Raw genomic sequence first — 16,842 nt, 5'->3', positions numbered from 1 at the left:
CTGTGCCAAATATACAGTTAATGTGTAAAATATTTGAAATACCAACGCCATCGGAAACTGTTTTACAAGCATTGCCAAAAACCCTTGACAGGCTCCCATTTTCAGCAAAACTCAAAGATTTTTCATGCTAGATTGATTCCCATTCCTCAGGATCAAAATCCCATTTCTAGTTTTGGGAATCCCAGACTTCCCATTAATGGTAGGCCTCGAGTTTTCATTACCGTGATCATCATCTACTTCGTCAATAACTTGTTGAAACCCTCCAAACTCTACCTCTTCATCATCATTCTCAAAAACCCTAGTAAAATCACGGATCTTCACAATTCTTTCCCTCAAGTTGTTTATGATTTCCTTCTTATCAACCTGAATGTTTGTAGATACCCGAATCTACAATCGTTGAATAGTCAACATAATTTATATGGATGCCTTCTACAGCGGGATCCTAAGAAACAAAGCAAGACTAAGATCAAATACATTGGGCACCGGTGGGGTACTTGCCAAGGAACCTCCGACGCTCAAGTCAGTCAACCGGAACCAAGTTGGTCAAAGCAAACATATAAGAATCGTAAATGCAAATGCTGGTATGGAAAATGAAGGATGCAGGGTGCAGGGTGCAAGAGAACCATGAATGAGTTGAAGGTTGAAGAAAGTGAGAGAGCAAAGAGTCTGAGTGTTCCAGATTGCGTATCCCGCTCCCAAGGAAGAGGGGGGCTTTTATAGTGGGGTGACTTGCCGACCAAGGCTGACATACTGGGTACTATAGTACAATTCGCAGGCAGATATAGGAAGGTGGTGTCGAATGTCAGGACACGCGACCTATTTTGGTTGGCTGAGGTCAGGGTTGTACAGTGGTCAGGTGGCACAATGTTGCATGTCAACTGACTCGGCGTGCTTGTGTCAGAGGTTGTATTTGTCTTATTGAGGCTAAGTCCGACAATGGTCTCAGAGGACCGTTGTCTTAGGGCGGCCAAGTCAGAACAGGGGATCATGATTTAGTTGTATGATGAATAATATGCACGTATAAGCATGATATGTGATGGAGTTGAGTTGGATGATTGATACCTGAGGCGAGCATGACCAATGCTCGCCAACTGTCCATAGTGTTGATCGACTTGGGCGTTGATCAAGTTGGTCGTTGACTGACTCTGACGTCGTCCGTCGACAGTTGATCTCATGGAATGTCTTTGGTTTTGTCGCCCGATTATGACCGCTTGAAGATGTTGGACGCCCATGAGCCGGACCGCTTTAGACTTGTTCTGATTGTGTTGACCGACTGGGTGGTTGACCAACTTGCGTATTAATCGACTTGGGCTTGGACACCTGAGTATGGGCTGCCTAGTTTGGACGCCCGAATATGGGTTGCTTATGTGCTTTTGAACATCTATGGTCTTGTCCGACTTGGGTTCGTCTCGTTCAACTTTGTTGGTCAAATTCTACGTTGACTGACATCTCATCCAATTGTGCTAACTGGGTCACGCATTGACTGGGAAATTAGTCCATGACAGTTTTTTGCCACTACAATGTTCTTGCCGTTAGGCTTCGATTTGGTTCCTTTACGCACCAATTTCACACCTTTTCTATACTGGAATGAAACTGCATGCCTTTTCACAGCAAACCCATCAACAAACTCTAAAAACCTTACCAATTCTCTGCTAACTGACCTCTTCCCATCTCTGATCATTGAACCCCCACCCTGAAATCAAAACCCACATACCAAAAATCCTACATTAGAAAGGAAACTTTTGTATAACGAAGGAATAAAACCAAATACCCAGAAATGACTTACCTGAATGGAATCAAGTTTAACTGTTTAAGAAGCAAATCCATGGCTTGCTGATGAACAGCCTCAACATTGAAATGGTTTCCATTAGAGACAGAGGATTTGGGAGAGTTGAAACTCGATCTGATGAAAGCAAGCTCCTCGAAATATGTGGCTAGAACTGCAACAACAAGTGGTGGTGGGAGGTGGGTTTTCGCAGCAGTGATGGGGTGGTGGTGATGAGATGTCATTCTAAAATATGTAAAAATTATTTGTGTTAATTAAATATGTAAAAATTATTTATTTCAAAATTTTAATTTAAGATAGAAGGATAGTTATGTAAACTATAAAAAATTAAAAAATCTGTGATGCATAAACAAAATTTCCTTAATAAAGTTCAGACTTCAGAGGTGGTAGTGAATCCACAAGAATCACAACTCCCAATATCCAAATTCCAAATAAAGGTTAACCAATATTTGTCGGAAAAACAAAGAGAGACTTAATTTTGCAATCAATATCTTTTATTGAAGTGGGAAACACCTATATAGCTATTACATTGGTTTACAATCAATGATCTACGTAATTACAATCTCTATCAAAGTCACTATCAAAGTCAACAATTGAGGCATCAATTAGTCAACAATTGAGGCATCAATTATGAACTTAGACAAATCAATATTGATTGCCGAATCTTCAATTAAGGAAAGTCTTCAATCAATATTGAGTTTGTCAATAAAGTCTTCAATCAATAAAGTAAATCTTGGGTAAATCTTTGACTCTATTCAACACTCCCCCTCAAGGTGGTGCATAGACATCGTATATGCCCAGCTTGACAAGTGAATCAGCAAACACTGAATTTGACACTCCCTTGGTTAACACATCAGCCAACTGATCTTCGGTCTTCATATACGGAACTTCAATTATTTTTTCTTCTAGCTTTTCATACACGAAATTCCTATCAATTTCCACATGTTTAGTCCGATCATGTTGCACTGGGTTCTCAGCAATTTTAATTGCTGACTGATTATCACAATACAATTTCATTGGTCTTTTAATTGACAAACTCAGCTCCCCCATAAGCCGTTTGAGCCATAACAACTCACAAATACCTTTCACCATTGCTCTGTATTCGGCTTCTGCACTAGACAATGAGACAACTTTTTGCTTTTTACTTCTCCAAGTAACCAGATTTCCTCCAACAAAAGTTAAATACCCAGTGGTTGATCTTCTTCGGTCTCCTTTACCTGCCCAATCTGAGTCGGTATAGCCCCATACGTCTGCATGCCCATTCTTAGAAAAAAGTAAGCCTTTTCCCGGTACAGATTTTAAATATCTCAGAATTCTAATAACTGCATCCATATGTTGTTTACCAGGATTGTGCATAAATCTACTCACAACACTGACCGCATATGCAATATCTGGCCTCGTATGAGACAAATAGATTAAACGCCCAACTAACCTTTGATATCGTAATTTGTCTATTGAAGTTTGATTCGAAGACTCTTCCAATCCATGATTTTGTTCCATAGGAGATCCAATTGGCTGACATCCAAGCATACCAGTTTCTGTTAATAAGTCAAGCACATACTTTCGTTGGGATAAAAATATGCCTTGCTCAGAACGAACAACTTCAATGCCCAAAAAATATTTTAATCCTCCCAAATCCTTCATATCAAATTCAGTTGACAAATAGTCTCTCAGTTTACGCATTTCTTCAGAATCGTTGCCTGTCACTACCATGTCGTCAACATAAATAATGAGAGCCGTTAATTTATCACCAACTCTTTTCAAAAATAAAGTGTGATCTGCATTACTTTGCTTATAGCCGAATCTTCTCATAGCAAGTCGGAATCGACCAAACCAAGCTCGAGGAGATTGTTTCAACCCGTATAAGGCTTTCTTCAGTTTACACACGACACTTTGATCACCTGGAGCTTCATATCCTGGGGGCAGAGACATATAAACTTCTTCTTGTAGCTCACCATGTAAAAAAGCATTTTTTACATCATATTGTTGTAGAGGCCAATCAAAATTTGCAGCTAGGGATATTAGGACTCGAACCGTATTAATTTTTGCAACAGGAGCAAACGTTTCCTGATAATCAACCCCATACGTCTGGGTGAATCCTTTAGCCACAAGCCTAGCTTTATACCTATCAACCGAACCATCAGGCTTGCACTTGACGGTGTACACCCACCTACAACCAACAGCTTTTTTTCCTTTCGGCAACTCCACCAATTCCCAAGTTTGATTTTTCTCAAGTGCTGTCATCTCCTCAGTCATTGCAGTTGCCCATTTTGGATCCAACAACGCCTCTTGCACTTTAGTAGGAATATCTATGACAGTCATATTACTGACAAAGCTTCGGCATTCCTTTGACAGTCGGTGAGTGGATGCATACTGAGCAATAGGATATTTCACTTTTCGCACAACCTCTGGTGAAAATCTATCTGGTGGAACACCACGAGTACTTCTTGGTGGGAGTACGTATCTGTCAGCTTCAATCGAGACACAAGTATTATCACAAATATTGTTAGTATTAACATCAGACTCAATGCTTACCTCAGGAGGATCTGTACGAGGAGTATCGGGAGTGGGTACTAGCGAAGATGAGAGAGAGGGAGCTTCAGCAACAGTATCGGCAACACACAGTGGATCAGGAAACAACTCCATCCAATTTGGAGCTTCAACAACAGTATCACCACTCGGGCCCGGAAGCGTGGAATTGGGTGAAGAAAAAAACATTTCATGTTCAGAAAAGGTGACATCCATAGTAACATAGAACTTACTTGTAGGAGGATGAAAACAACGGTAACCCTTTTGTGAAGGATGATAACCGACAAATACACACTTGAGGGCACAAGGATCAAGTTTCGTGCGGAGATGTTTCTGTAAATGTACAAACACAACACAACCAAACACCCGGGGAGGAAGTGTGAGGTGCGATGGCAGTGTTACATAGGATGCCAATTTATCAAGTGGTGTCTGAAATTGTAGAACACGAGTGGGTACCCTATTCAAAAGATATACAGCTGTGGTAACAGCTTCTTCCCAAAAACGTGGTGCCATGTGGGCTCCAATAAGGGCAGCACGTGTAATCTCCAAAATTTGTCTGTTTCGGCGCTCAGCAACACCATTCTGTTGTGGTGTATAAGGACAAGTGGTTTCATGCAAAATTCCATGAGTCTGAAAATAAGCTTGTAACTCCTGATTTACAAATTCACCACCATTATCAGATCGAAGAACTTGTAAATTAGCAGAGAATTGTGTTTTGATCATGGTATGAAACGTGCGGAAGCAAGCAGCCACATCACTCTTATGACGCATAAGGTAAAGCCAAGTCATACGAGTGCAATCATCAATAAATAATACAAACCATCTAAAGCCAGTAGAAGTAGTAACAGGGGCAGGTCCCCAAACATCCGAATGAACCAACGCAAAAGGCACAACTCTTTTATTAGAACTATCAGAATAAGTAGCACGATGACTCTTGGCCAAAACACATGTATCACACTGAAAATTGGAAGGTTCACATGTAGAAAATAAAGTAGGAAATAAATATTTCAAGTAACCAAAGGAGACATGACCCAAACGATGATGCCATAACCGAATCTGATCTTCTGATGCCTTAGATGACCCTTTTGCTGATAGAGATCGTCCCATACTAACATCTTCCACATAATATAATCCCTCTCTCTTAGTACCACGCCCAATTATCTCCCCGCTGCAGAGATCCTGAAGGAAACAAAAAGTAGGATATATTAATACTAAACAATTTAGTTGTGTAGTAACTTGTGGCACAGATAAAAGATTATTGGAAAGAGCAGGAATCAATAAAGTGTGCTCCAAGGATAATGAAGGAGTTAAGTTAACCCTTCCAGCGCCCGTAACCGGATATGAAACACCATTGGCATTGGTGACAGTAGAGCAATTTGGTAAACAAGCATCATGTAATAAGGACGCATCAAAGGTCATATGATTAGTCGCACCAGAGTCAAGAATCCAACCGGGATCTTTTTCAGAATTTGTTGCAAGAAGGGCTAGACCAACACTACCTGACTGTTGGAGAAGAGTAGGATCTACCACAGAGTGAGTGATATCAACTGGAGTAGTGGAAGCCATGGTATCCATTGAAGAAGGAGTCGGTGCCATTGGGACTGTAGGTGAGGTGCATAGCGCAACTTTACCACCTTTTCGAGCTTGTAATCGCTCTTTGTGAGCCTGCCACCACTCGGGATATCCATGCTTTTTGAAGCAAGTATCTACAATATGTTTGGTGCTGCCGCAATGAGTACATTTACCACCAGTAGGTACTGACAGTGACAAAGAACTTGTTGGAGTTCCATATTTTCGAACTGCCATAGCCATCTGAGGAACTTCTGAAGACATCATTGTATTCCGGCGAAGTTCTTCACGTCTCACAGTTGAGAAAGCATTATCAGGTCCAGGTAGAGGATTAGTACGAAGAATATCTCCCCGAACAGAATCATATATATCATCAAGCCCAGCCAAAAAAGAATAGACTCGATCTTCATCAATTTCAGCCATTCGAGTCTTAATCACATCTGGCTGAGTAAAGGTAATTGGACGACGATGATCAAGCTCCTGCCAAATAACCTTAAGATCGGAATAGTATGCAGCCACAGGTCGCCCTGCCTGCTTAGTTGTCATAGCTTTTCGAGACAGATCATACAAAATAGATTTATCAGCACCCTCAAAATATGTTTGAGACACAGCATCCCAAACATCATTTGCAGTGGGTAAACGAATAAAAAGATTCATTATATCGGCCTCCATAGAGCCAATAAGCCAGCCTTTTACAGTAGCATCCTCCATCATCCACTTGTTATATGTAGAGTCACTAACAGTAGGTTTCGAGGTCGTACCTTTGAGATATTCCATCTTTCCTCGTCCAGCAACGAACATAGTAACCACCTGAGACCAAAGAGTGAAATTTGAGCCATTCAGTTTGATCCCATAAGGAATAGAGGTTGGTTCTTGAGTTGGCGTCACCACAGGTGGAACTATAAGAGCACCGGATTCAGCCATGAGTTGTTTGTAATTTCTGGATGAGATTCTGGTTCAATGGTGCAATCGGCACCTGTTATGGACGAAGCAATCGGCTTCTGTCGGATGGTTGGAGCAGTCGGCCCCTAGTAGCTACGGTGATGGAGAGGTAGTATGTTAAGAGAACCTTGCTTCGATACCAACTTAATTTTGCAATCAATATCTTTTATTGAAGTGGGAAACACCTATATAGCTATTACGTTGGTTTACAATCAATGATCTACGTAATTACAATCTCTATCAAAGTCACTATCAAAGTCAACAATTGAGGCATCAATTAGTCAACAATTGAGGCATCAATTATGAACTTAGACAAATCAATATTGATTGCCGAATCTTCAATTAAGGAAAGTCTTCAATCAATATTGAGTTTGTCAATAAAGTCTTCAATCAATAAAGTAAATCTTGGGTAAATCTTTGACTCTATTCAACAGAGAGGAACAACTCAAGATGCACCAAACACATTTTCTCAACTGATATTATGGATTATGCTTAAAAAATAGTCTTCCTCTACAGGGAAGTCCATTATTTTTGCCAAACCCTCACTAAAACATCTTACAACCCCACAGTCCTTCTTCAGTCCATCTTAAGCCTCCCACCACGGTCGAAACCTTCAAACTTGCATCCTTAGCATTCCTTTTTTGGTTTCCCGATTATCTCTGTCTACGTATTTTGCATGTTGCTAGTGGCTTGGCTTACCTTCGATTGTAATTTGAACATCTACAATATGTAAATCATTAGACGAGACCATTATGATTTACATATATATGGAACATTTTTTAAGGGCTCCCTCCCTCTCTCTTACATGCATAATTCTTGTTTAGAAAGCATTGGCTTCACTTATTCTGACTCCACTATAGTATAGATCAACTGAATGTGTTTGGAACAATTCCAAGTTCGCCATTGACAGTGGCTAGCTATATTACTGTAAGAAAAGATTATGCCACAGCAGAGTTTCTCACCTTCCTTCAATAATTCACCTTTGATACTCCGACTCTTGTGTTAGCAAAACAACTGGAATTGAGTACCATATACAATTTGTGTTAGCAAAACAAACGTGATTGCCATCACTATGGAATGATCTCGAAGTTAGTAGATGTATTGTAATGGCAAGGAAGGTTCCCCACCATTTTCTTCCCAAGTTAACTTAAAAGTTGAAACCCACTAATAGCCTTGATTCTCAGCCTTCCTTTTCCATAATGGCAAAGAGGACTTTGCTCTTAAGGCCCCACTACCACTTTCATTATAACAAGATCAAATTAACATAATGGCCCCTCTTATCTTAACACATGATTTTTTGACACTTCAACAAATTATTCCAGATGAGCTAACCTTAGCCTCCTGTGTATCCCCAGTATTTAGCAACCAGATAAAAGCAGCAACGTCACGACCCTCTTCTGTCCCAGTACACCTCCAACATCTTCCATGACCCACCATATCAATCTACATAGCACATGCTCATGGGCTCCAACCTTGTGCACATCATGGCTGCTTACGCTTCCAACCCTTTTTTGCTCATTAGCCCAGCCAACACTGGATTGCAGAATTTCATTGACCAAATGAACAATAAACATGAAAACTGCCCAATCAAACTGAACTGAAGAATCCAGGTTCACTGAAAGCACTGCCAAAACACAAACATCTCAAACAGCTACTGGTAATCCATAATTGTGGAATGATCTAATTCGCCCATCCCATCCAGCAGTCACAATAACCAAACCCCAAGCATGAGAACTAGATGTTCCCCGGCACGAAGATTTAAGAAACTTGTAGTGTGATTTATGCAATCCTAACGACAAAGGCGGCAATGGACTTGCTGCAGGAAGCTTCTCCTCAGGCCAAGTCGCATGTCCCTTCGGAAAAGATTCTAAGAAGAACTCTTGGCTTAGAGAGAAACAAGCAGGTGAAGTAAATGGCAGAGATTCCAATGACTTATCACTTGAGACACTAAAATGGCACCCATTCTCAGAGTTTCCACATTTCAAGCCATGCCAAGGTATTGCAACGGATGCATTGGTGGAGAACCGCTCACAAGACTTGACATTTTTTGCTTGAGAAATGGCAGCCTTTTCTTCATCAACACAATTCCACATATATACATTGGAATCCTCAGAAGCAGAGACAATATGCTTCCCATCTGAAGTGAAACATGCAGACATCTGTTTTCCTGCGCTACGATGGCCTAAGGAGATGAAAAAAAATATATATAAACTTACTTTGAATGAAAACCAAATAATCAAGAACATAAAGTTTAAATTTGGCATAAATAAAAGGAAAGGAGATAACGTAGTTTCACATTAAAACATTTTCACCTGTTGGTATATCAGAACATGATAACGTTAGAAATCAACTTTGCAATCATACGCAATGGCTCATTTCTAGGCTACCTTCTCTTCTCCTTTTTTTTTTTTCTCCTCTTTTTTTTTTCGAGAAAGCATTCGTAGGTTACATGATGATGTGAGTAACCACCAAGGGCTCTGCATCTATGAAAACCAAAGGGATAAAATAAATTCCAGAGACCATTAAAACATAAGTACATACCCTTGTATTTTCCAATTACATTAAGCCCATGGAGAATTCTGACTTGTGAATCAGTACAGGTGACCATCACTTTGCTTGAATCTTGAGGGAAATACTGGAGATAATGACATTTTATGAAATCAATAGTGCATGTGGGAGAGAGACATACAACGAATAGATCAATTATGACTAAATCAGTAAAATGAACATCTAACGGGAAAAAAAGAACTACCTGGAAGCCTGTTATTCTTTTGCAGGGTGACTTCTTTTTATTGTGCAAGCATATCTGAGCATCCAGTTGCAAGTGATTGTCTGAAACAAGAGAAAACAAACTACATTAAACTGGAAAGGAATTTTCAAAATACATCCAACCCAAATCATTATATGCAAAAAATGGAATATCCCATATGAAGAACATCGCTTCCCAAGCAAATTAAACAGATATTTACTATCTATATTTTGGCTGTTCACTGTACTTTAATTACCAGAGCAGACATACACAAGAAGTTTGACAAATTGTCTACATTTTCCCTTTTAAAAAAATCCCCCATTGCCAAAGTGGAAAAAAAATGCATGCAAAAAGTGCAACAAATAAGTTACTGGCTTATTTCACCTACCTGGCATATTGTAAAAGCGACAATTTCCTGTCATAGAGCCAACAATCCCCCCCTGCAAGAAAGATAAATTACATTAGTCATTTATCCATGAAAGCAGACGGTCAAATTTCTAAAAATGAGACAGCATGAAATTCTCCAAACCTGCCCATCTGGGCGATAACATAGTGCAGTGACTATATCTCTAATATCGGTCCAATCAACAACTTGACGACCTGAAATTGCCCAAATCCGTACTTTTCCATCAATTGATCCCGTCATAAAGTAATTATCATCCACGGGGTTAAACTGAACACAGGTTACTGCACCATATCATGAGATGAGAAAAACCCATGAGGCAGCCATAAATACAGTCAAAATTGACAGATACCTTAACAAACTCAAAACTAATAGAAAGGGAACACAAACAATGAGCAACATACCATAATTACTATGCGAAAAAACTCCAAGACAGTTGTCACATCCCACTCGCCATAGACGGACAGTTTTATCCACGGAACATGACAGCAGATACTGCAATGTAAAACAAATAAATAAACATCTACCCTTTTTTAGTGCAACTGCACAAGAAATATCTACACATTAATTTCCTAAAAGAGTTTGTGAAAAAATATTTCTTTTTTATCACAGACTAAAGAAAATAACCATACAAATACTAACATTATTGTTTGACCAAGAGAGATCCAGGATGTCACCACAGTGGCCATAAAATTCGTGCAATGGCTTCTCTGATATCCGGAAAACTTCTGGCGGAAAAATGACACAGGCAGAGTCTGATGTTTTCCGCAGGCTCCTTAAGTTACCATTCTTCTCCTTATCCATGAAGAGGGGTTTCAGTTCAGACAGATGATTGACAGTGAAGTATATGCAGGATGGGTCAACTTCTGGAATGTCAAGTTCATTACACCTATCATCCTCCACCACTTGCCACAATCTCACAATCCCATCTTCACCAGCACTTGCAAGGTAATGTCCATCAGGACTGAATTTCATAGTTAATATCGAACCCTTATGAGCCTGGATATCTTGCCCCTTATAAAGTGCAGATAGTTCCTTGGATCGCTTCCCATGTTGGCGAACCTTAGCTCCATGAACTCGATAACCCAAAATATCATCATTCTCATTGGCTCTTAATTTCTCAGCTTCCCATTGCTTATCCACAGCACATGCTATGGAACGTAGTCTCTTCAACCAACCATTATTAACTCCCTTTGATGTTTTGACACTATTCTGATGCTCAAATTTCTTCACTGGGAGCTGTTGAAATGAGGAAGTTGAACCAGGCATGTCCTCCTCTGAAATTGTCTCGGAACCCACCTCACAGCTGTTACTTGTCTTCCCAGCATCTCCAGTTTCCTCTACACTATAAGCAATTCCACCATGTGAATTCCCATCTCTAAACATAAAACTCTCTGGATCACCACTAGACCAACAAGATATGGAAGATCGACTGGAACAAAATTCATCTTCAAAAATGGATGTTCTCAACACAGCCCCACTGCTCTCCCTAAGCGTGTCTACATCCCTTTCAAAACCAAATTCCCCAAACGAATCCTTGCAGACAATTGGATCTAAGTTCCTTTCCATCCAATTGAAGAATTTATCCCGCCGTTCCTTAACACTCCCTGGGCATTGTAACCATACATCATATACAAAACTACTCGAAATTTGATTGCTGGAACTACAAACTGCAATAGATGTATCAGTGCCTTCTGAATTTGCATCGGAAACAGATGCAATATCTTCTTTGGCATCAAAAAATCGCCATTCTTCGTCCTCACTTAAGCTACCCATTATTTATTCTTTGTCTTCAACCCATGGAATCCCACCTCAAGTACCGAACTTTTAAAGGCCTAGGCAATGCGCTCAAATCTAAATTCCCTCAAGACAAGCAACCCCTCAAGAAACTAAAAATGAAAAAACAAAAAAGAAGCACAAACTTCCGAGATCAGTCTAACAAATAAAACTTAAATTAAATCAAAAAAATTTAAAAACTATTGAACAAAAACCCAAGAGATCCAACATGGATCCCAATCCATACTCATTGAATCTGGTCCTCCATTTAAACAAAAACCAAACTTTAATATTCATAAGAATACCCCAAAGGCGGAAAAAAACGAAGTAGAAGAATTGAGAAAGAGTGAATTATCATAGTTTAATCCAAAGGCTTTGCCACAAATTAAGGGTTCAAAACAGTTTGCGGCACCCAGATACTAAAACCCACTGCCGGGAATGGAAGATCACAAGCTTGCATTTGAAGAAAGAAATCCAGAAAAATATATCCAACCATATAAAGGATTGAATAAGCAACGATGGAATTCTTTTCACGCTGTGTGCTAAAGATAAAAACGTATTTACTTACATGAGTTTGGGTTTGCTTCAACGATATTTCTTTGATAGTGAAGGAGAGCACGGATCGAAGCACCATGGAGAACTTGGAGTCGCGCTCTCTCGGGGAAGTAAATGGAAGACAAAAAATCTGAAACAGCGAAGAAATTAAAAAAATAAAAATAAATGGAGCATAAAACAAAATCATGCAACAAAAACAATAATGAATAGAGTGGTGAATTAAATTAGATAGTAATAACAATAATAAGGAAAAATGTGTGCAATGGAAGGAGGGGTAAAACAGGAAAAGGAACAAAATTGCCTTGATATTGGTGAAGTATGGCCCGATTAACGAGATTTCCGTACTAGGGAGTGTTTGTTCCAATCCAATTGAATCAATCCTATATAAAGGGTTTATGTTTGCTTTTAGTGTAGACTATCGAATAAATGTCTTTTCGTCTCATATTACAACTTAAGAGCACTTTCAATGGTATTATTTTGTCTGGACCAACAAATATGTATGGGGTTTTGTGTTTTGTTGATGTGGTTGTATTGGGTTTTGTGTTTTGTTGATGTGGCTATATTGGGAGATGTGATTTATATTGAAAGATTGTGTTTTTGTGTAGTTTTATTGGGGACAACATGGAGGGCATAGGAATTTGTTGGCCACCATGTTGGGTGGGAAGGAAAATGTATAGGAATTTGTGTTTTGTTGATGTGGTTATATTGGGAGATGTGTTTTGTTGATGTGGTTGTATTGAGAGACGTGTTTGCCTTTACTTTTTATGTAATAGTAGTGGGACCCAATATAAATTTTTGCTGGGCTAACAAATTAACACTACTGAAGTTGCTCTTAGTCGCTGACGCTTTGTTTGGAGGGGATGATAAAATTACCCATAGTATAAAATTATCTTTTAATGAAGTTATTGAGTATTTGAATGATTTTTAAAATGTTAAGGATTATATAATTTTATATAAAAGTGGTTCTTATACGATGTCGATCGTATAATATTAAAACACCTCCAATTCACTTTTGTTTTACACGAAGTGTTTAATATAAAAAATAATATGTCAAATGATAAAAAAAAAAAAAAATCTCACTCTCACCTTAATTGAGGGTAATCCACACATTACTATAAATCTTATACTATACAATCTTAATATCATATTCTTTTCAAACATCAGATATAATTAAATTAAAAATCAATTTATACAATGATTAAATTATATATTGGATAACAATATTATACTATCTTATACGAAACCCTAAACGGAGCCTAAAAGATCAAACATTATATTTTGATCGCTAATTTTATTGAATCAGTTTCATCATCATAATAAATTATTTTGGAGTTTCGGTCGGTCAACAAGCTCAACAAACTATCAGATTCTATCCATTGAATTAAAAACGAATTTTCCGATTTTGTGAAATTTAACTTGGAGTTTCCAATTGAGTGGTGGTAAATGATAAAAATCTCATGTCATCAAAACGATTGTTTCATGTTCACTTAAGACCATAATTAAACTAACAGTGGTTTTACATAAATCCTCAAATATATAGGTCTTTGTCGGTGAAATGGCCCTTGCTTTCTATCTCACATGAAATTTAAAAAATTATAATAATAAGAAGGTTGCTTGTCACTCCCTACTCTTAGAAAGCAATGTCATAAAAAACCGATCAGTGTCGATCAATCGGATTGGAAATTCAGTGACCTGGTCATCAAGCCGGCACAATCCTATCAATAATATTATTTATGCAAATGACCCATAAAAAATCGGTCAACCGGGTGGTCGGACCGGAAACTCGTAAAGCCAACCAATTTTATATGAGCTGGAGAGATTCATTTTTTAGGGTTAATTGACTACAAAATATTGGATTCAATATGTCAATATAATATATTATTATCACATTATCAAATATCAATATTACATACCGATTTTTTTTTATGGTCATATTTTTAGCATTTTTGGATGGTATTTTTTTATTTTCTAGCATTAAGTTTAATTATAATATTTTTTATTTTTAAATTGAATTTAAGGTTCGACCGATGATTTACTGATTGAGCCAGTTATCCAATCTCTTGTCCAGGTCGATATCTAACACGATTTTAATAACGTTGTTAAAAGGTCAATTTTGAATTTGGAGAAGCTAGTAAGGCTAAAGTAGTGTATACCGACATGTCATGCCAAAAATATATTTAATGGATTTCAATATCAGTCAATCAATAGAGGACTCACACCCTTATTTATAATAATATCAATTATTCAATTACATGTCTTTCACGAAATGCAAATGGTGTCATATGCCCCTTTATTGTTTGTATTCTATTGGGAATATATTAATTTATGTGGTCTAAATGTCACATTTTCTCAACCCTTTTAGTGTAAGTAAATTTAACCTTGTATTTGCCATAAACAAAATTGTAATTTAACCTTTTACTTTTAGTTTTAGCAGGGTAAGGGTATTGGTATATTTTTATTTACAAGTCTATCCTAGGAATCCTTCGATCACCAAAAATTTACCACACACCTGGCAGGTCAAGGCTGTCTTGTAGGGCATGGGAATGTGTGTGTCGTCCAATTATTTTTCTGTTCATCATCAATTAATGGGGTCGTATTATAAATTAATAATTAATGGCTTATCTTCTGGTTGTTGCACTTGCTACGATATTAATCAACAAATTTTGATTATGTTTGATCCTTACAATAATTGGGTGCATGTGTGTGTTTATGATTAATATTGATTTTTTTCTCCTGCTAGCTAATATATCAGACTAGTTATGTACCATCCTAGCTATATGAACTATATTATGTATGTGGACATTTTAATTGGCTTATTAAGATGAAATGACAAGCATTGGGTATGAAGTAATGTCAAACTTTTAGTGAGTTTGATTGTGTCTCCATTAGAGGCATCACAAGCCCTATAAAGTCAAGATGTGAAGTTGCTAAGCATAAATTAAGGCAAGTTTGTCTCAATACTAAGGAAATTACCGACATCATTATTATGGTTTTCGAAAGTGTTTGGTCGCGCGCAGTCCTAATCTACAATAGAGGTTTGTCTGTTAATTATTATTTAGTTAAATTATTATGAAGTAAGACAAGGCCACTAAATGATGAACACAAAATGCAGACAAAAGTAGTAGACACTTGTCATTCACTAATGTTTACCTTTGATCAACTTTTTGTGTGATAGTGGATATGTAAAGTCGCGTATACTCATGATCACCAATAAATTAACTGGACATTTGGTTGACATTTTTAATGGAGAAATGAGGGGAACCGAGAGTGAGAATCGTTCATTTCCTCGTTTGGATGAGTTTGATATTCCACCCTCTCAAACTCATCCCATCCTCATTCTCTCTTTGTGGAGATTAGCCAAGCTCACTAAAATTGTGAGATTGGCTAATCTCCACGAGAATGAGTCTGATACTCAAAAGACTATTATACCTCTTATTAAGAAGTAATCACAATCATTAAATCAATCTGTTCTTATTTTTATGTACAAAAAATTGGTTAGTATGAAAATTGTATAATTAAAATTCTAACACTCATGCTCACTCATCATTTTATACCAAACATGATAATGTTAATCTCATACTTAATAACACCATTGCAAGTGCTCTTACATTCACATTCATTGGATTAGGAACCAAATGTCCCCTAAAGGTATAAACAAGGACTAAAAGCACACGTGTTTTTTTTTTTTAAAAAAAAAAAATTATAATTATTTTGAAATCACATGCATGCATAATGCATTTAGTTAAAAAAAAGAGATTGAACCAAAAATTGTTTAAATTGGTTGTTACCCAGACCCAGAATAATGGTACTATAAGCAAGCCTGATTAATTTGTATTGAGCTAATAATATATAGTTAGAATTTAGGAAATTAAGAAGAGACCAAACTGCATCTGCATGCATATATATGTATGCCCTTACGCGTGTACGTATGTATTGTAACATTTAATTTCGTGGTGCATGAGCTGAGCAAAATTCAAATAACACATGATAAGGTTGTTTGAACAGCACTTCCCATCCCATCCCATCCCATGATATCCTTGCAATATGCACTTAAGTTCATCGTATAAGCACCTACCCGCTTTTGTTCTTTTTGTCTTGAAACAAACCACCTCCACATTATTCCTATTATATGGTTGACACTTGACATTCGCTATATATATTATATATATATATATATATATATATATTTATTGTTTCATGTTCCTCTTAAATTATATTATATATTACCTTTGGCATATTGCATTCGTATCACGGTTTTTGAGACGCACATTGGGTCCCTTTGTAGTATATCCATTTTGATGCCTAATCCACAGCATTCAAAAACACACTAAGGTTGATTGCAAGGGTGAAGCCAGGAAGTGAAGTGATAATGGGGTAGATTGACATTAAAACAATAATGTTTTCATCAGTTTGAAAAATTTTAGCGGGGTTCGGGAGTAATGCTTCTGAAATTGTTTTCATGCCTATTATGGATGAACATTCATCTTGATATTTGATATTATAAAGTAAGTAACCCAAAAGATTAACTTAAAT

At 37.6% G+C, this 16,842-nt stretch overlaps 1 protein-coding gene and 1 pseudogene across 4 annotated transcripts; both read right to left on the bottom strand.

Moving 5' to 3' along the window:
* Positions 1-32: 32 nt before the first annotated feature.
* On the bottom strand, positions 33-2,010 carry LOC119983509 (annotated as a pseudogene).
* A 5,656-nt stretch (positions 2,011-7,666) lies between these two features.
* On the bottom strand, positions 7,667-12,634 carry LOC119984568 (WD repeat-containing protein YMR102C-like). 4 transcript variants are annotated; one of them, XM_038828573.1, is made up of 8 exons: positions 12,323-12,634; positions 10,621-11,867; positions 10,383-10,473; positions 10,105-10,175; positions 9,964-10,015; positions 9,579-9,658; positions 9,368-9,461; positions 7,667-9,008 (listed from the first exon to the last, which is right to left on the bottom strand). In XM_038828573.1, exons 2-8 carry the CDS (start codon positions 11,752-11,754, stop codon positions 8,470-8,472), a joined length of 2,061 nt encoding a protein of 686 aa, XP_038684501.1. In that variant the 5' UTR covers positions 11,755-11,867; positions 12,323-12,634; the 3' UTR covers positions 7,667-8,469. The 4 variants fall into 4 exon arrangements, 3 of the variants coding, with proteins under 3 accessions (XP_038684501.1, XP_038684500.1, XP_038684503.1); XM_038828572.1 differs by having other exon boundaries at positions 10,105-10,262; positions 12,323-12,632; XR_005464936.1 differs by having other exon boundaries at positions 8,870-9,008; positions 9,139-9,461; positions 10,105-10,262.
* Between the last annotated feature and the right edge of the window lie 4,208 nt (positions 12,635-16,842).

This window comes from Tripterygium wilfordii, chromosome 18 (assembly GCF_013401445.1).
Source record: "Tripterygium wilfordii isolate XIE 37 chromosome 18, ASM1340144v1, whole genome shotgun sequence".
Lineage (NCBI taxonomy): Eukaryota > Viridiplantae > Streptophyta > Magnoliopsida > Celastrales > Celastraceae > Tripterygium > Tripterygium wilfordii.
This window is presented reverse-complemented; position numbering and strand designations above follow the sequence as displayed.

Bases quoted from the DNA above. Each gene is read 5' to 3' on its own strand.
- LOC119984568 (XM_038828572.1), bottom strand. From the start codon at position 11,754: ATGGGTAGCTTAAGTGAGGACGAAGAATGGCGATTTTTTGATGCCAAA. The intron at 10,263-10,382 runs GTATGTTGCTCA...GATATGGTGCAG, and splicing joins TTTTTCGCATAGTAATTATG to TAACCTGTGTTCAGTTTAAC. The intron at 9,462-9,578 runs GTAGTTCTTTTT...CATTATCTCCAG, and splicing joins AAAGAATAACAGGCTTCCAG to TATTTCCCTCAAGATTCAAG.